The sequence below is a fragment of the Patagioenas fasciata genome, chromosome 7 (assembly GCF_037038585.1).
Source record: "Patagioenas fasciata isolate bPatFas1 chromosome 7, bPatFas1.hap1, whole genome shotgun sequence".
Lineage (NCBI taxonomy): Eukaryota > Metazoa > Chordata > Aves > Columbiformes > Columbidae > Patagioenas > Patagioenas fasciata.
Genome location: NC_092526.1, coordinates 28,600,108 through 28,617,725, shown reverse-complemented (window position 1 = coordinate 28,617,725; position 17,618 = coordinate 28,600,108). Strand labels below are relative to the sequence as shown.

The following is a 17,618-nucleotide window of genomic DNA, read 5'->3' as shown; positions in this document are numbered from 1 at the left end:
AGTATTACCTGGAAAGATGCTCTCAACATCAAACACCAGTTACTATTTCGTCCACAGTTGCATGATAAATAACAACAAAGAAAAGTCTGTAATCTTGCTAATCTACTCTTTGCCAAGCTGCACATTTTATAAATAGGGCAAGGGGAAGACAAACCACTCCTTCCCATTTCTCAGCATAGATCAAGTGACACAGGGTGAAGTGATTTCCTCTGTATTCCTAAGGTTTCATTACTTTTTATAAAATACAGTGTAGCCTGTTAAGAAGAATGATAAATTATTAAACCTACATTACAGTACTCTAAATCAATATACAATATATATTTTGATCAGAGTATTTTTTCTTTCTTTCTTCAGTTAGTAATTAACAAAATTCTGTAATGTGCTATGGGTCTCCTAGGTATTACAAACAGAGAGAGTATGTGGTAATTGCAATTGAAAACCCCAAGCTAGCTATTTACTTAATGCTGATGTATCTTCATGCTTTGTCACTATCTACAGCAGTGCTGTAATTTTGCTTTCATTTTATATGTTTTCCAGAAATGTTACTTCTGAGCTGTTTGATGGGCTTTAACAAACATTGCATTTACAGAAAATGCAATAGAGCGTCTGCCTCCGGAGCACCATCTCTCACGGGTAGGGGTGGTTTAGATATGTAGTCTTGGCTCTGTCTCTCTTCCATGGGCTCATACATGCCCTTGATCACTGCTGAGCTGGTCAAACACAAAAATAGTTAATTTTACTTCAGCAAAACAACCCAAATGTCCTCATAACAATAATAAAGAGGATCTGGCCAGGCAGTCCAGACCTCACTTCCTTTATGTTTTGGGCCAATTTATGTTCTCTGAATGATACATACAAAAGTCATGGATATATATGCAGAATAGATGAATATGACTGGGAGAAGGGATTGGATACTAGGAAAAATTTCTTCCCGAAAAGGGTTGTCGGGTATTGAAACAGACTGCCCAGGGAAATAGTGGAGTCACCATCCCTGGAGGGGTTTAAAAGACACAGAGATGAGGTTGTTAGCGATATGGTTTAGTGGTGACTGGGCAGTGTTGGGTTAACGGTTGGACTCAATGATCTTGAGGGTCTTTTCCAACCAAAATGACTCTTTGATTCTATGGTTTCCCATTACTATTACAAAACAATACAACGTTATGGCAAAGCAAACTCTTCACAACGGTTAAACCTAAAAAAAATATATATAAACAAGTATTTTATTCTATTCACATAATAATTTACTTAAAATAAGTATTATTGACACAAAAGAGAGAAATTTTTTACTCCATTAAAAAAAAAAAAAAGAAAAGAAAAGAAAAAGAAAATTTCTAAATAAAACTTGCTGCTTCAGGTGTAGAAAAGCCTCAACACTGTCAGAGGCCTGTGGCACAACACCTAGTACAGGAGACATCTGTCCCTGCATAGGGTCAGTGTCCATTACTGCAGGACTACAGAAAAAATTACTCCATCTGGGTTCAGGAGCTCTTGAGGATTTGCATGATGACACCGCATTTAATGCTCGGTATAAGAGCAGTGCTGCTGCCACCAATAGCTCTGCCATTCGTGCACTGAAACCCTTGAATCTGTGATTATTTTGCTTCATTTGCTGAAGCTACTGGCACTAACCTTGGCTTTGATGACATGTGATGCTCTAGAATGTGTATGCAATGTTCAGATCCAATTCGTATTGCTTTAGCTTTTTTCTTGGATAGAAATTAGAAGGTGCTAGTCACCTTTGTAATCTCCCAAACACATTTTGGGCCAGCACATGGCATTAATGGGTCCCTTATATTTGATTGTGCACAGTTTCCAAGCTTCGGTATCAAAGAACATTTCAGGCAGTAAGTTATTAAGACAATTATCATTTAAAATAAAAAATATGCTTTGGCTTAAGTGTGGGAAATAGTCACTGTTCTCAAAACAAGGGATGTAGGTCCCTGATGCCACCCTGTAACAGAGACTGAGATGTGAGCTGACACAAGGAGTGTTTCCTATGGTTTACATTTCCCTCGTGTAAATTCGGTATCAGGTGTAACTGGGATGCACGGACTTTGGGAGGGTCAGCAGACTGCAGAGGGCAGGCACTGAACGATGTCAGGGAGATCAAACCACTCTGATCCCTAAACGTTGCTTGAACAATCTTTTTTAAGTAGTCTGATGTGCAAAATTTCTGCCTTCTGATCACTCAGTACTTTTTTTTTTTTTTTATCCCTTGCCTTGTGGTCCCATATCTGTTCAGAGATGAATTCAGGAAGTACCAAGATAAATGAAAGGGTTTTACTTGACTGCTAAGTAGGCTTTTCTAAATCTCCTATGCTGTACAGTTTGCATTAGTTTTAGATTAAGTTTATTTTATAGATTATCCACACTGGTTCAGCAATCCCTTCTAAAGCCCAAATGATGCAATAAATAATAGCTGAGGAAATCAGGAACCAGGCTTCTTGTGGAAGAATCTTCTTCGTAAGGCACACCATGTGCTCAGAATGGGAGATCGAATCAGAGCGCATGGATCCATCCACTTAGCATACTAAGTGAGTTTCCTTTTTATCTAGTTTCTGTTCAAAAACTCCCATCGTCCCTCACCACTGCCAGAACAGTTCTGTAGGAGAAGCTGTGAATTCATTAGATAGCCCATATTTGCAGAACCACCCTCTTGTCTTCTACACTTCAAGGTGAGCTTTTCTTTAATAGTTTCTAGTGCTGTAATAAAAATAAATGAGCATGAGATTCTCCAAAGTTCATTGGGATATAATGGTATGTAAATCAAAGAGTAACTGTATCAGTCATGAAAGCTGATGGAAAAAAAGTCCCGGCTAACTAAAATAACTAACTCACATTTATTTCAGTGAGATCAGAATGTCATCCTGCTTTCTGCCAATGTTAATACCAGTCTCTGCCTCCTGTATGGGAGGAATTTTGGGAAAAAAAAAAAAAAAAGAGAGAAATTATGACCTCTTGGAAGAATGGAAGCTTTTTTACATGATTCTCAGGGCTTATGGTACCCCTATTAATATGTTAAAAGCTGCATTTCAGGGTTGTAATTTACATTGTTGTAGTTTTAGTTCAACAGTTCGTTCTTAAACCTGAGAGGAGAGTTTCATATAAGGTTTTGTAGCATGTCATGGGTTGAGTGATACTCATCTTCTGTGAAAACATTAGATGGGGTTGGTACTTGCCCTGTGCCTTCACCCTTGTTTTGCTTGTGGCTGTGTGTGCGTCGTTTTGGCACACCGCACATATCATACTACATTATTATATTATTCTGCTATATGCTAGAATACTGTAATATTCTATTTAGTTCCACTATTACTTCATTGGGGGTTAAAATACTACAAGCCTGCATTTCTCCTTCCTATGATAATGGGAAGCAGCAGCTCTACAGCTTCGCTTCTGCAGCTGTGTTTATCAGGCAAGACTGAGAGAAAAAGGTATCATTAGTCTAATAATGAGTATGTGAGCTTTTAGCAATTACATTTTCTCCCTACTTTGCTCCCAGAAAGTGCCAGGTACCTATAGGGAAAGAGATTATGAAAGTAAGTTACATTTTCTCACTAGCCTAATGAGTACAGATACATACAGAGAAAGTGTTCCCTCGGCTAATTATTTAGTCAGCAATCACTCCAGTTGTCCCTGCCATGAAACCAAGAAACAGAAGGAGTATAATAAATATAGACTGGGGTCGCTGACCGGGAAAATATATCACAGTTGGGTGGTGTAGGCCTCAGGACATGCTTTGTGGAAAAACTGCATTCAAAGCATAGATAGAAACAAATTTAATTAAAATTTGAATAAATTTTCAAGTGGAATTTCTAGTTCATATGCTACATCACCAGCTGTCTGAATAAAGTTATGTTGTACAAATCCTCTCCCTTGCTTTAGGAGTGATTAAATAGCTGGAAGAATTTGATTGCTTTTGCTTTTGTTATCTGTCTTTGCTCAATTCACAAAATTTAGGCCTGGCATATAAATCACTGCCCAGATTGAGAATAAAAACTCCTCTCCTTTTCTTTTAAAAGAAAGCAAAAATGGCAATTAAATGTTATCTACTGCACTCATACAGTACTAAAATTCTTTTCAATCCTCTGTAGAATTGCTAACTGTGAGCTTCCCTCCTGGACCCCCTCCCCTTAGGGGTGTTAGTTCATATGCTTGCGAAAATCAACTCTAAATAGACATAGCTCAACTGTTTAGTTAAGAAAAATCTAACTTATTAACTATATAACCCTGCTGGGACTGGGGCACAGAAATAGGGGTACTGCAGAAGTATTCCCTCAGCTTTTTCCAGTCTGTTTAAACAGCCCTTAAATCTCACTGAAAAATTAAAGGGGAATTTCAAACATGCTTTACTGAAAGGGGGTAGCATTTTTGCCTTGAATTATCAAAAATAACTAAGCTAAGAACTTTGATATTTTGAGGCAGGTCTGGAGAGAAGATGATGCAGTTTCATGCAAGTTCTGTCCTCTCACCTTCCCAAAATACAGTCCAAGTGGTTCTTTTCTTCCCGGCATGCAGCAAAAGCAGCTATTAGTCAATAACCAAGAAGTTGTCGCAGTCCTATGAAAGCCATAGGCCTCATATCTTGAGAGCCATCTACTGGCACCTTATCTATTATCCACATATTCTATATCCACACACTCTTCTCAGTTACAGAGCTGACATGTAGCAGATTTTACATCTTCCTGCTATGATGGAAAATAAGAACTATTTAGAGCAGTCTAAGCTCATAAATCATCATAAATCAGCCTGGAGAACGCTCCAGAAAGACCTTATTGTGGCTTTTCCCTACTCAAATGGGGTCTGTAAGAAAGATGGGGATGGAATTTTTAGCAGGCCCTGTTGTGGTAACACAAGGGTAACAATTTTAAACTGTTTCTATAAATTGAAGATATTAAACTTTCTATTAAGGGAACAAGGTTCTCTTTGTTATTACAGAGCTTTGCCTGATGTACTTTACAAGTATTTTTTTTTTAAGTTCCATTTATATTTATCATTTGACACCAATTTTTTATCTAGTGAAGCACCTTCATTTGCTTATTTTACCATTTTGAGTTGCTATGCCTTCAAATAATTTCTAAATAATAGTTACTTTTGCCTGACTGATCATAAAAATGTTTCTAATTCACACAAGCAATGACATTTTGAATAAAAAATTAATTACATGATAGGGAGTGATAATGTTTTCAGGTTTCAATTATGCTTCTCTGTACTGCTGGTTTATTTCATTTAAGGTAAAGTTAAATATATATGTGATAGCTTGCAAATCACATAAATTAGTGTGGCTTGACAAAATACCTGTCTAAGTATTGGTGCTATACGTTAAATGGGAAACAATATTAGTTTTCCTTAGAACATCATCTCTGTGCTAGCTGTTGGTTGTCTATTGTGTACAGTGTCAGCCTTGACAGAATGCCCCTTTCATATTCTTAGAAAGAAAATGCCAAATTACATGTTTTTCACAACTATAACTCCTCTGGGCCTTTCCCTTCTCAGATATGGAATCTGGTTTTATAGTGAATTTCTATACACATATGTGTGTGTGTGTGTAAAAATCTTCTAAGGATATTGACTTCTGATCCTTGTGGCAATCCTTCTTATGCAAATCCTTCAAGACTTTTAGCATGGACCTCATTGGAGAGGGTCCAGAGGAGCCACAAAAATGATCAGAGGGCTGGAACACCTCTCCTATGAGGACAGGCTGAGAGTTGGAGTTGTTCAGCCTGGAAGAAGGCTCCAGGGAGACCTTATTGCAGCCTTTCCGTACTTAAAAGGGGACAATAACAAAGATGGGGACAGACTTTTTTAGCAGGGCCTGTTGCAATAGGAAGAGGGGTGATGGTTTTAAACTAAAAGAGGGGAGATTCACCCTGGACATGAGTATGAAGTTTTTTACCCTGAGGGTGGTGAGATCCTGGCCCAGGTTGCCCAGAGAGGTGGTGGATGCCCCATCCTGGAGACATCCCAGGCCAGGATGGACGGGGCTCTGAGAAACCTGGTCTGCATGAAGATGTCCTTGCTCATGGCAACGGGCCAGACTAGATGAAGGTCCTTTCCAACCCAAACTATTCTATGTTTCTGTGGTTATTTTTTTTTCCTGTTATACTTGTCACTGATGCCCCATTCCCAAAACTAGTAGAAACACTCCCTTGACCCCTCATTCTCTGACTTGAGACAGGCCAGATGAAGACTGTCCATCACCACTGCGTAGTTCATGGGACTTCACCACCACTCTGACAAAGTCACCTGGGCATGATACCATGACAGAGTAGCTGAAGCGAAGTCCACATTCCTGCATATCTTGATATGCACCTGAGGCTTACAAGCGCCCATTGTTCTCAGAAGCCTCATGTGTGACAGGGAACAGTCTCTTTGGGTGCACGCTCTGGTACCCCTGCCATATGCTCGTTTACCGTGACAGGGACACTCATACTGGTAATGCACAAAATGGTCAGACATTGCCTATCGATGCTTCTCATAAGCAGGGACATTGATGCTGGATCTCCATCCATATGCAAAAGGAAAGCGTGGACAGGCTGTTATCTGTTAGAATGATTTAGGAATATATCAGGAGACACGGAGCAGGGCTTATAGATATGGGCTGGCACAAGGTGCTGAATACAAAACAATTGTTTATTGTTTCATAATGCATGAAGGAGGAGTATCAAATGGTGTTAGCAGGTGCCAAGCTTAAGAAAGTTATCTTCTCACACAGTACGTGAAGTTCGTGATCACAGGTCCTCCTGGCTGCCATATGTTTGCATGGTTCATGGGAAATTCATGGAAAGAAAATCTATCAGGAGCTATTAACCACGGAGACGGTAGGTCTGTTCCCTGAGCAGTCCCAGCCTCCAGCTGCCTGTGAGAGCGCAAGGAAAACGCTACCGTAATCCCACTCTGATCTCCTACTCTTAGCTACACATCAGAGGACCCATATGAGATATTTCAGGTAGTTTCTGTTGGCAGCATTGCCAGGCAGAAACAGGAGCAGTTAAGTCAGACTGGTTGGCATTTGTTCAGTTAAACTATAGTTCCCCTTGGTGGTTTGCAGGAATCCTATCTAGGTAGAAGGTCTAGGTGGTCAGTTGGGGTGAGCTGAACGTAAGTTCTGCAAAATCCACCTTCGTAGAAGGAGAACCTAAAAGTTGACTGAGAAATGCCATTTGAAAATGCTGGTTTGTGTCACCAGGTTGTTTTTCTTTTTCATTGAAATAGTTTTATTGCCTGCTAGGAGAAAAAGCAACCACTACAATTCCAATGAGGTAGAGTAGATAGATAAAACAATGGTATACTAAGCCTGCACTTATTTTTTCATGTTATAACACATTTGTGCTCTTTGTCTTAAAAACAACTCTGGGCAAAACAGCCCAAAGATGGAGAATGAAAATAATGGGAAATAAGAGATGAATGTCACACTGCATCAGACAGAAGAAATAGTTTGCGTGGCCAGGAAGCTGATATCACACAGAAATTATACCAGTGAATAGCTGCTGTGGGCTGTCTCATTGCAGGCCGCAGCTCTGCATCTCCATTCAGTACTGCACTGGGGAGAGAGCTGCAAAAATAAAATTCTAGTATCTCCACAATGGTAAAGGTCCCCACCACCATCATCTAATTCTGTATCTGACTCTGAAGAGCTGTCAAGCCACTTAATCTATCGTTGTGCTGTCTGTCCTGGGAGATGGAGGTGATTGCTGCTGCTGGTAGCAAAATGTCCAGTGTTACAAAGGTGCTTGTAAGAGCAAAGCTCTTTGTAAATCAATCGTGAAATAAGACTGTTAAGTTGGCTAACCCTGGTAGTAAACCAGAGTTATGAATTTCTTCTTCTCCCTTGAAGATGTTTTGTTGCTCTTCAGGAATAAACACTGCTGAATAACCATGACTTTATATATAAATAATACACTTCCTCCTACAAGCTGCATGAAATGTTAAAACTCCAGGATGGACTATAAACGGATGCATAAATCTTCAGGATTCATGCATTCCAATCCATCTATTTAAAACTGAAGGTAAAAGGCTCACAGTATTTATTTGCATTTTCCATGCCTTTTGTGCAATTTTTTCTGACATCGATTTCATGTGTGGAGCAGCAAAAAGTAGCATTCAAGTATATATTGCAATACTTTGTTCTGTTTCTTGGCATGTGCCAGCACGTTCAGTTGAAAGTAAAGTGTAACACAAGACAGCTTTTTTGGCATAACAGGTCACCAAAGTAGTGGAATGTTTCAGTCAAAACTCAAAGTGTGAGACACATTGCTGAAAGGCAAGTTGTCTCTCAGGAAAAGCGGAGACCTTTCTTCATCTTTATACATGAGAAGTCCTGCTCTGAAGCAGTTAATTACAATGAAAAATAGAGCACACTTTTCTCATAACTGGCCATGAATTGCACTTGGATTACTCACTAGTTCAAGTGAAGAATAAGAGCCACATTTCTCTCACAAGTAAGGAGCGGGGGGGAAATCTGACAGTATGTAGATGAATGTGATCTACTTGTTGTTTATAGGCCCAAAGGATCCCTCAAAGCACTAAAAATCCATGTGATATCCAAGAGTTGTATACTTTGCATTGAGATATGTGAGATATGTGATTTAGCTGAAAGCTGTAAAATTGCATGTAGGCAAGGAGTACCCTATTGCCTGTGCATCTGAGTGAAGCCATGTGTACTCTTTCCTGCACACATGAAAAATAGATGATTGTAAAATCTGCTTGAGACTCACAGACTTCTGGCAAACGTGTGTATGCTAAATCTGCCAACTTTCAGTCAAATCAGGCCTGAAAATAGACCTGAAATAAGGATTTTTCTTCCGTGGAGTGGGGAAACTCCAGCTTCATACACAGCAAGTCCATACAGGTTGTGTGGCCTTTGCTGGTCTTGTGCTGGGTTGGGTCTTCTCACTGCAACTGTGCTCCCAGGCCATTTCTGGTGCGCTGTTTGGAATCAGACCTGTTCTTCTGTCAAGAGACCCCTAGCTCTGTTCTTTTTAGTACTGGCTAGGACCTTATTTAGACAACTCTCTTGTGGATGAAATAGATTTTTTCACTTTTTGCTCTAGGAACTAACACTGGTGGTGGTATCTCGCGGTTGCTCACTCACATGGTGTGGATCTCATTCTTTGGAGAATTGTGCAGAGCGGTTGTTTTTTTTGTTGTTTGTTTGTTTTTAAATTCTGTATAGGTGTTTCATAAACTTGTTGCAACACAGCGTCAGTGGTGAAGAGGGTAACTCAATTGTGCCTTGTGTATTTGGTGGGATATGTTCTTAGCAGCTGTGGAACCTTTTCCTGTACTTTTAGTGCTGACTTGTTGTCACAGTCCATTCGATGATGGACTCGTGATGGTTCTCTTAAGCTTGATCTCAGAGCGCAAAATTAAGGCGACCAAAATGCCAAGGGGTTATAATTCAATCAAGCAGTGTTACTTCATTAATTTGCCCGTAAAGTGGCATGCGATAGAGAGAGAGAGAGTAAGAAAGAGAAAAGGGAAAAGAAACGAGGAAAAGTAAAGATGAGAAATGAGGTTGCGTTTATCACTAGTCCAGTTCCAGAAGCGTCCCTCTGGTCTCCAGTCCCATGGAGTCCTGCCGGTCCTCCGTCATGGTTCGGGATCCTCTGGTGGGAAGATCTTCAACGGTGTCCATTTTGGTCTCAGCTTTTATGCTTCTTCACCCCACCTTGCTCCCATTGTTTTAGGCCAGTCTCCGCCTTGATTTCGCAACCCAGGCTCGTACTGTGCAGACTCAAAAGATTCACGCTTTCTTTTGTCAACACTTACGTGTCCAGCATTCAGGGGTCTTTCTCTGGTCCATTAGGTGACCTCAGGACCCTTGGCGAGCTTCTGAGCATGCTCCTTTTCGTTGGCCATTCTTTAGGGGAGCAGTTGGGGGACACATGTAACTGAGACTGCAGGTGAGAAAACATCTTCTGGACGGCAGCTATTGTCCCTGGGTCAAAGAGACCCTCATAACAACAGCCTTCAGGAGGCTGGGGCTGATCTTAGCTGAAGCAGCAGGCAAAGTCCATGCAGCAGCCATTGTTAGCAGCAGCCTCCTGTATCGGAGAAAACAGTGCAACACAATGCTTCTCCTCGGGCCTCTATCCAAATCATTGTCCATGCGTTCTTTCTGTCAGGGCCTCAGTTCTCTAAATTCTTGATGGTGATGTTCAGGCAAATACTGCTCCATCTTCAGACCAACTCTCACACTTGTGGAAAACATTGTTGATAAATATTAGCAGGACTGTAAGAAGCCTTTTTTATTGGTATTCTTGACGAAGGTCAACTTCCTAGAATCTTTAGAGACATCAGAAACAGGCCCAAAAGTGTTTTAAAGATAAGGATCCACAAACTCAGCTTTATAGTCTTTGGGTAGACAGTGCAGAAAGAGAATGGTTATTGTGGACCTGTAGCTTGTATTGCCAAGGAGGTTTTGCTTGGCTCATCTGTACCACTTGGCTTCTCCCAAGTTCTGGGAAACTTTTTTGGAAAATGCAGGCTTCCAAGAGCAGCACAGCCAAGATATAATACAAGTGTGAATAACCAACATTGCATAATTCCTCGCTAGTACACCATCTCCTAGCCAAGCACAGCAACAGAAGGCATTACTCACAGACGTGGTTATGTGGGCCTGGGACCAGGTGCAGCCTGGCTTTTGGCTATTGCTGCTCAGTCCTAGGTAAGCGTGCCCTTGCTTGGACATCTCCAGAGCACCTGAACCTCTCAACCAGCTGCTTCGCATTTGGGAGCTGATGTGGAACACTGGCGCGGGTGGCAAGACCATCTGTATTGGATAAAACTCTACCAGTGTCAGCTGCCTTTGAGGTTTCTCATCTGCCTGTTTCTTGTAGTGTAAGTATCTTAAAACTGCACAGGCCTCAGAAAAGCTCCATAAGTAGCAAGTTTAATATTTGTGATGTGGTCTTCCCTCATCACATACTAGAAGAACCCTTCCAAGGAGGATCCAGATTGCTTTTGCTGCTTCTCTGGCACTGGAGCCCAACAGGTAACCACAAGGAACTGCTGTTGGTCTTTGACACTCGGTTTGGACACAGGGTGCACGTGTTGTGACCTCCCTAAGAAGACGCTGGTGTTAATTTGTACATCACACTAGCGTAACACTGCCTGCATGGTAGTGTACCCGTTGCCTGGTTTACAAGCAGTAGTTCTTGTGTAGCAGTGAGATGGGATGGGAACATTGGGGAGCACAAGAATGCAGGTGTCAACTAGCCTAAGTGTTGAAGTATAGCTGGGAATAATGTGTTACCGAGAGACTGTGCTTGCAGCGTTGCACTAATAGGGCAGAAGAATGTATGCTTTGGAGGTAGGAACTACATGAAAAAAATGATTGTATCTCAGTCTCTGTAATTCAAAAGAAATTGCTAGAGACCGTAATGGAGAAATGGGGCTTGTGGGTCTAGCTGTCCCTTTTGCAACACTGACAGAAGTATTTTTATCATATAAATGTTCTTATAAGTAAAGTTTTAGTATCAACAAGGAACATCTTTTTAAATAAAACACCAGTGCTAGTCACAGCAAAAATTGTAATACTGTGCCATAACCAGATTGCCCTTCAGACAGTTTCAGGTTCATAGTTCAAACATCACATTGTGACAATTACAGGATCTCTGGTGGAGCTTCCATATTCAAAGTCAGAAAACAAGCACAAAAATCAAGGGGCGTCTTTGTCTTCTCAGGCAGTGGCTGTTGTCTGGGTGGCTGAAAATAAAGCAGGAGAAATGTAAGTCAGAACCATGTGCCTGAGACTCAGTTGCTGCGGTGTTATACGGCACTCTGGGGAGAACACAGGCCGTAGCCGGGTTTCTGCTGCTGTATTTAATGATATTCTGAGAATGCTGGATACACTTGTGGTATTATCTTGGGCGTGAGTTACAGCGACAGGAGAGACAGATCAGAGAAGGGCCTGGTTGCGAGACTGGGAAAGACTTACCTAACAGTTTCATTCATATGGTCTGGTTAAACTCGTGTTTAAGTGAGAGGGCCAGCGGTGCCTTTGTGATCTGTAGCTGTGGAAATGAAGGTGATTTGGGGTGGAAGAAGGGAGGAAGTGGAGAAAAAGTAGAAAAACAGAATGAGAATAGAAACTGTGGGTCATGGTCGTTGCAAACAGACCAAAATAGAGCAGTGAGACCACATAGAGGAACAAGGGAAGTGGGAAGAAAAGCAACAAGGGAGGGAGCAAGAAGAAGGAAGAGAAAGCAGGACATTCCCCTGGTGAGGCTGTTTGACTGTGGTACCTGGCCAGCCAAAACACTTTTTATTTTTAAGCACTTCAGTGATCAGTCAAGCAGACAGCTGAGTTTCAGCAAGCAACAATGAATATGAGAAAGAAGAAACAACCTAAAAAAAAAATATATATATATATGAAAGAGGAGAAATAGAATATGATCGTAAATGGAATAATGGAATGGCACACACCAAAAAAAAAAAAAAGTGAAATAAAGAGCTAAAGGGAAAGAAAAAGATTGACCCGACACCAGGTGCTCAGCTGGCTGATACTCTGTAGTCCCACAGAAGACTAAGGATAAGATTCAGTGCAACCACTAGCAGGCAGTAAAAATTAGTGTTTCCTTTCTGCTAGGTGCTGCTTAGGGCTTGATTAGTCAGTAGGAAACGGCAGGCACAGGGATTTTTGTGGATCTTTATCAGAGCCTTTGTGCATATTAGAATGTGCAAATTGATACTCTTTTAATTGTAGCAAACGCTTCTGGTGGGTAGATGAGGTCAGTACAAATAGCGGCTGGTGGGCAGAGCAGGGAGCAGACGTAGATGCATGGGGCTGCAAGGTGATAGAAGAAACCTGTCGTATAGCTTATGGAGGAGCTAGATAGGAATTAAATGAGCTGAAAATATTCTTTGGCTTCAGTGTACCAGACCTCTATATGAAAGGGGTACTAAGCAGTAGTAGCATTGTATGGATTTGGGTAGACCCCTCAAAGTATGGTTGCATCAAATATGTCAGGTGGTATTTTTAAAGAGCAAGTCCTAAATCTTTAACTTGGGGTCGAAAAAGAAGTCATGTTTTTGGGAATAGTGAACCTCCACACACTCATTCGGGCGTCTCTGGGGCCGCTGCTGCCCCTTGGGAGTCCCGAGTTGGACTCCACGGGGAGATAGGGGAGGAGGGGGAACAGGGTCGGCCTGGCTCCTGGGCTGTTGCACCTCCTGGGCCCCGCGGTCCTGCCCGGTGGGACGAGACGGGCCCCGGCGGTTCCCACCCCCCCGGGCACCGGCCGAGCACATGGCAAGTGAGAGCCTGTGTCTAGAAAGCGCTTCTAGTTGCCGTCTGGACAAATTGATCCGTTTTTTTTCTTTAGTGGTTGTTGTTTTTTTTTTTTTTTTTTTTGGGGGGGGGTGTGTGTTGTGGTTTTTGTGGGGTTTTTTTGTTTGTTTGTTTTTTTGTTGTTGTTGTTTTTTGGTTGGTTGGTTGGTTGGTTTTGGGTTTTTTTGTTTTTTGTTTTTTGTCTTTTTAATTTTCCAGTATAACGCGTCCTTGCCGCCGGCAGGGCCGCACGTTAAGTGCCGGTCGGGGGACGAAGGAGTCCCATTCACCTGGCAGGTATTTGTCAGCTTCGCTACGCCCGGGTACCGGCGGCGAGCGGGCGCGGAGACGCGCGGAGGAGGAAGCCAAGCTGAGCCGCCCCCAGCCCTGCGGCGGGGCTAAGGCAGGGGCCGGGGCGATGGCTCCGAGCATGGAGCGGGAAGGGTGCGGGGGACTCTGCTACTGTGCCCCCGCCGCCCCGGGAGGGAGGGCGAGTCCCCACCGTCCATCCTGGCCGCCGCCTCCAAAAACTAAAAGCCCGGAGAGGAGAAGGGGAGATGGATGCGCGGCAAAGGGCGCGTCGGGGAGAGGCGGAGAGAGGTTACTGCGGAGCTTCCGCGCTCTCCGAGCGTGGGTTAGGCGTTTAGGGGCAGAGCAGCCCTCCGTGCTGGCGTGATGGTGCAATTTTTGCTTCGGCTCCGTCGCGGGGATGGTGCTGCAGCCCGACAAGCCCTTGCCTGCTGCCTGCCGAGGCTGGGCAGAATCTCCCACCCTCTGTTCTCCCTGCTTACCCCCGCTGTGCTCGTTTCTTCCCCTCGGCGGCCGTGTGTCCACTCCAGACCCCACTAGCCGTGAGAGTGTTTTATTTCCCTAACGTCGCATCCGCACGTGATTAAACACCGGCACTCGGCTGTGCGGCCAGCAACTTCAGCAGCGCCCGGGTTTGAGAGGCGGGGGGGAATCACGTATGTACATGCCAGCGCACCCAGGTGAGCCTGCAGCTCTGTGCTGCCCGGGCTCCGGGGTGCGCACGGAGGACAGCGGCGCAACGCTGCCCGGTCCCCGCCCCGTCGGGGGTGCCCGCAGCCAGCGGCGCGGCACAGGGGTCGCCCCGGCCCCGGAGGTGCCGAGCACTGGCGCAGCGCCCCTCGGTCCCCTGTCCGGCGCTGCCGCGGGGCGCAGCAGCATCACCGGCGGCCCCGCCCGCCGGGCCCCGCATCCCGCTCGGCCAATGGGGGCGGTGCGGCGGCGGCACGTGACGCGGCGGGCCGGGACCTGCTGCTGCTTCCCCCGCGCAGAGGGATGCGGGCGGCAGAGCGGGGCAGGCGGCGGCGGCGGCGGCTGCGCGGCGGCGGCCCCTCCGCGCCCTCCCCCCGCTCCTCGCCGCCCGGCCCCTATGGCAGCCGCTCCCCGCCCCGCCGCCGCCCGCACCCCCGCGCCGCCCCGCCGGCTTCAGCCGCTCCTCTCCCCAGCGTCGCGCCCGCATTCAGCCGCCGCTCGCTGACCCGCTGCCGCCGCCGCCGGCCGGGGCCACGGGATGCCCAGCGGCCCCGCCGCCCGTCCCTGCCGCCCGGGGGGCACGCCGCCGCCGGAGAGTTGAGTTAGGAAGTCATGGTGCCCTGGGAGCCCTCCCCGCCCCGGCAGTGCGGCGGCGGCTGGACGCTCTGCGACTGCTGCTGCTGGCTGCTGCTGCCCGCCGTGCTGCTCGTCCTCGCCCGCCCTGACAAGCTGGCGGCCTTCCCTACCTCCTTAAGCGACTGCCAGACGCCCACCGGCTGGAACTGCTCCGGTAAGCACCGGAGCACCCTGCGCCCGGCTCCTCCGTGCCCCGTCGGGTGCTCAAAGTTGCTTGGGCGAGCCCCGGAGGAGGCAACTTCAGCGGGCGATGCCGCGTCCCGCTGAATACACGGGAATAGACAAGGGAAAAAGTCCCTGGCGTCGGGGCTCGCCCCGGTTCCCGGCGCGGCCGCAGCCCCCTGGATCCCCACTGCCCCTCGTTCCGCGGGTCCGGGCGCGGCAGCTGCGCCCTCCGCCGGTGCCCAGCGCCGCGGCTGCGGGCGGTTCCCCCCCGGTAAGGCTACCCTCGGTAGTGTTCCGCAGCTCCCCGTTTAAACGGAGTAACTCGGCGCGGAGATACGGGAGACGGGCCGCGTGTGCGCATCCTGCGGGCGGCTGTTTCCCTGCGCACCGAATTGAGGGCAAACCGAGGGATGGACGCCGCGACACCGGGAACCCGGTGCCGGTTCCTTAAAGTCGGGCTGACCTTTATAATGAGTTTCCCATGTAGGTCAGCAGCCGGTCCGGCTCCACTATGTAAATTCTGAAATTAGACTGTAATAGTATTCTAAGGGATTGAGTGTTATTCACAATAACGTGTGCATCGCACATAACATTGGGGTGGAAATTTCTACTGTAAGCTCTTTATTTGAAACATGTAGTGATACGGTTAAGAGTGCTTGGATGGTTTTTTTTAAAAAATCGATGAATTTAAATCTTAGTGGGTTTGGAGTCTGATATAGCTGTTTTGTTTAATACCTTGCTGCACGCTGTTGGAGTGGGAAGTCAGCTAGTGAAATCTGAAATTCATGCTTGTATTCGTGAACTGAATCTTCAGTTAGATCTGTCGGATTTTCCTGGAGAAAATGAAGGCAAAGAGCTATAGGTTCACTCGGCGGCTTGTGAGGAACCTGGCACTTCTGTTAACTTAGAGGTGATCAATCTTCATTGAGATCAGGCAGACCATCACAGAAAACACACAGCCTGTTTGTCTTTATTATTGGGGGCTTTGTTGCATCATGGACTGGAGAAATTCCAATTTGGACGTTTGTCCAACAGATTTGTGATCGGATGGGGCTAAGTTGATGATGTTTCCGACCCAGAGCCATGAAATAGCATAATTACTGGGGCACTTTTGAGGAAATAGGGTCTGTGAAATAGAAAAAAAAGAAGAGAAAGTGTGTGTGTGGCTGTGGGGAATAAGGGCTAATAGAAAGACTGAGGGACCAACTAGAGAAAAAGTGGAGAACTAAGGACAGGGAAGGACAAAAAAATATGTGGACTGAATCATTTCATCAACAAGGTTATTGTGCTGCGTGCATTCAAATGCAATCATCCCATATTGTTTGTCTTGCTGGACCAAACCTGACTTTTTTTTTTTTTCTTTACATTTGAGGTTACGATGACAGAGAAAATGATCTCTTTCTCTGCGACACCAATACCTGTAAATTTGATGGGGAGTGTTTAAGGATTGGAGACAGTGTGACTTGTGTCTGTCAGTTCAAGGTAAGAAGATTGATATTTCATTCTGTAATTCACTAATGAGAATACAAATCAAGGATCTCCCTTTATAACCTATCACTAGGCAATTTATTTCTCTACATGCAGAGAAGTTAGAGGGAAAACCTGGCAGCATGCATAAAAGCTGGCAGGAGAACCAACTGGTGTCAAGAAGACATAAGTTTCTCTGGGAAAATGCAGATGCTGTGGCTTTAAACATCCCTCCGGGTCTGCAGTTTCAGGTTGCGCATTTCTGATTTTTTTGTCTCTGCCCTTTTAACAAGGATTTAGAGTCCTTTCTAAATTCATTTCTGATACAGATCATGGCTTATTGTATTCAGAGTTCTGATCTAGTTAAAGAAATGGATCTGTAATGTGCTTATGCAATATTTTCAGGAAGGGCTGCGTAGTGACAATGCTTCTGCCTCTTTATCTGCCCAGCTGATCAGATTAAGGAGCAATCCCTCTGTTCCAAAATCATGAACTTCCGTTAGGTTTTATATAGTTTTAGGGGGTAGCTACTGAGTAGTAAGGGTTTTTCCTTCTATTTCTTCTCTCTCCCTCTTGCAGCTACATCTAAACCTCAGGCATTCTTAAAGTCAGATGATTTCATTATGAAGGATTCCATTTAATATGTTTTAGCCAACTCACAAACCAGCTGTGCTTTACGTAATGACCTGAATAAAACCTGAACAAATTAAAGGAGTTTTAAGCATGTACCAGCACGTGTTGTATGTACGCTTATGCCCCTGTGGTTTTTTGCATTTTAATGTGGATCTGTGAAGTTGTGGAACTTGTAACGTTGATTTGAGTGTTTACAGTAGAGCAGGCCAAATAGTGCACAGTTCAACATTGTGCACATCTGTAATGATTAATTTATTATTGAGCTTTGATAGACTATTCGCTTTGAAGCATGACAAGTGTTGTTTATGTTTCTAGAGCCAAATGTGTCTTTGGAGAAAAAAAAAGCAAGTTACAAATTCCATCATTTAAAACAAGAAATTTTCTGTAATGAGAACAGGACAGCTGTTTGCTGAAGTGTTCGTGTTTCCCACATTGGGAGAGAATTTAT

General features: G+C 44.8%; 1 protein-coding gene across 1 annotated transcript in view; it reads left to right on the top strand.

The window, feature by feature from the left end:
- The first annotated feature begins 14,657 nt into the window (after positions 1 to 14,657).
- The window catches only part of TMEFF2 (transmembrane protein with EGF like and two follistatin like domains 2), a 126,327-nt gene continuing 123,366 nt past the window's right edge, over positions 14,658 to 17,618 (top strand). The window contains exons 1-2 of the mRNA XM_065841345.2: positions 14,658 to 15,059; positions 16,443 to 16,552. Of these exons, the coding sequence (XP_065697417.1) occupies positions 14,882 to 15,059; positions 16,443 to 16,552 (288 nt within the window). The 5' untranslated portion in view covers positions 14,658 to 14,881. The remainder of the gene's footprint in view (positions 15,060 to 16,442; positions 16,553 to 17,618) is intronic.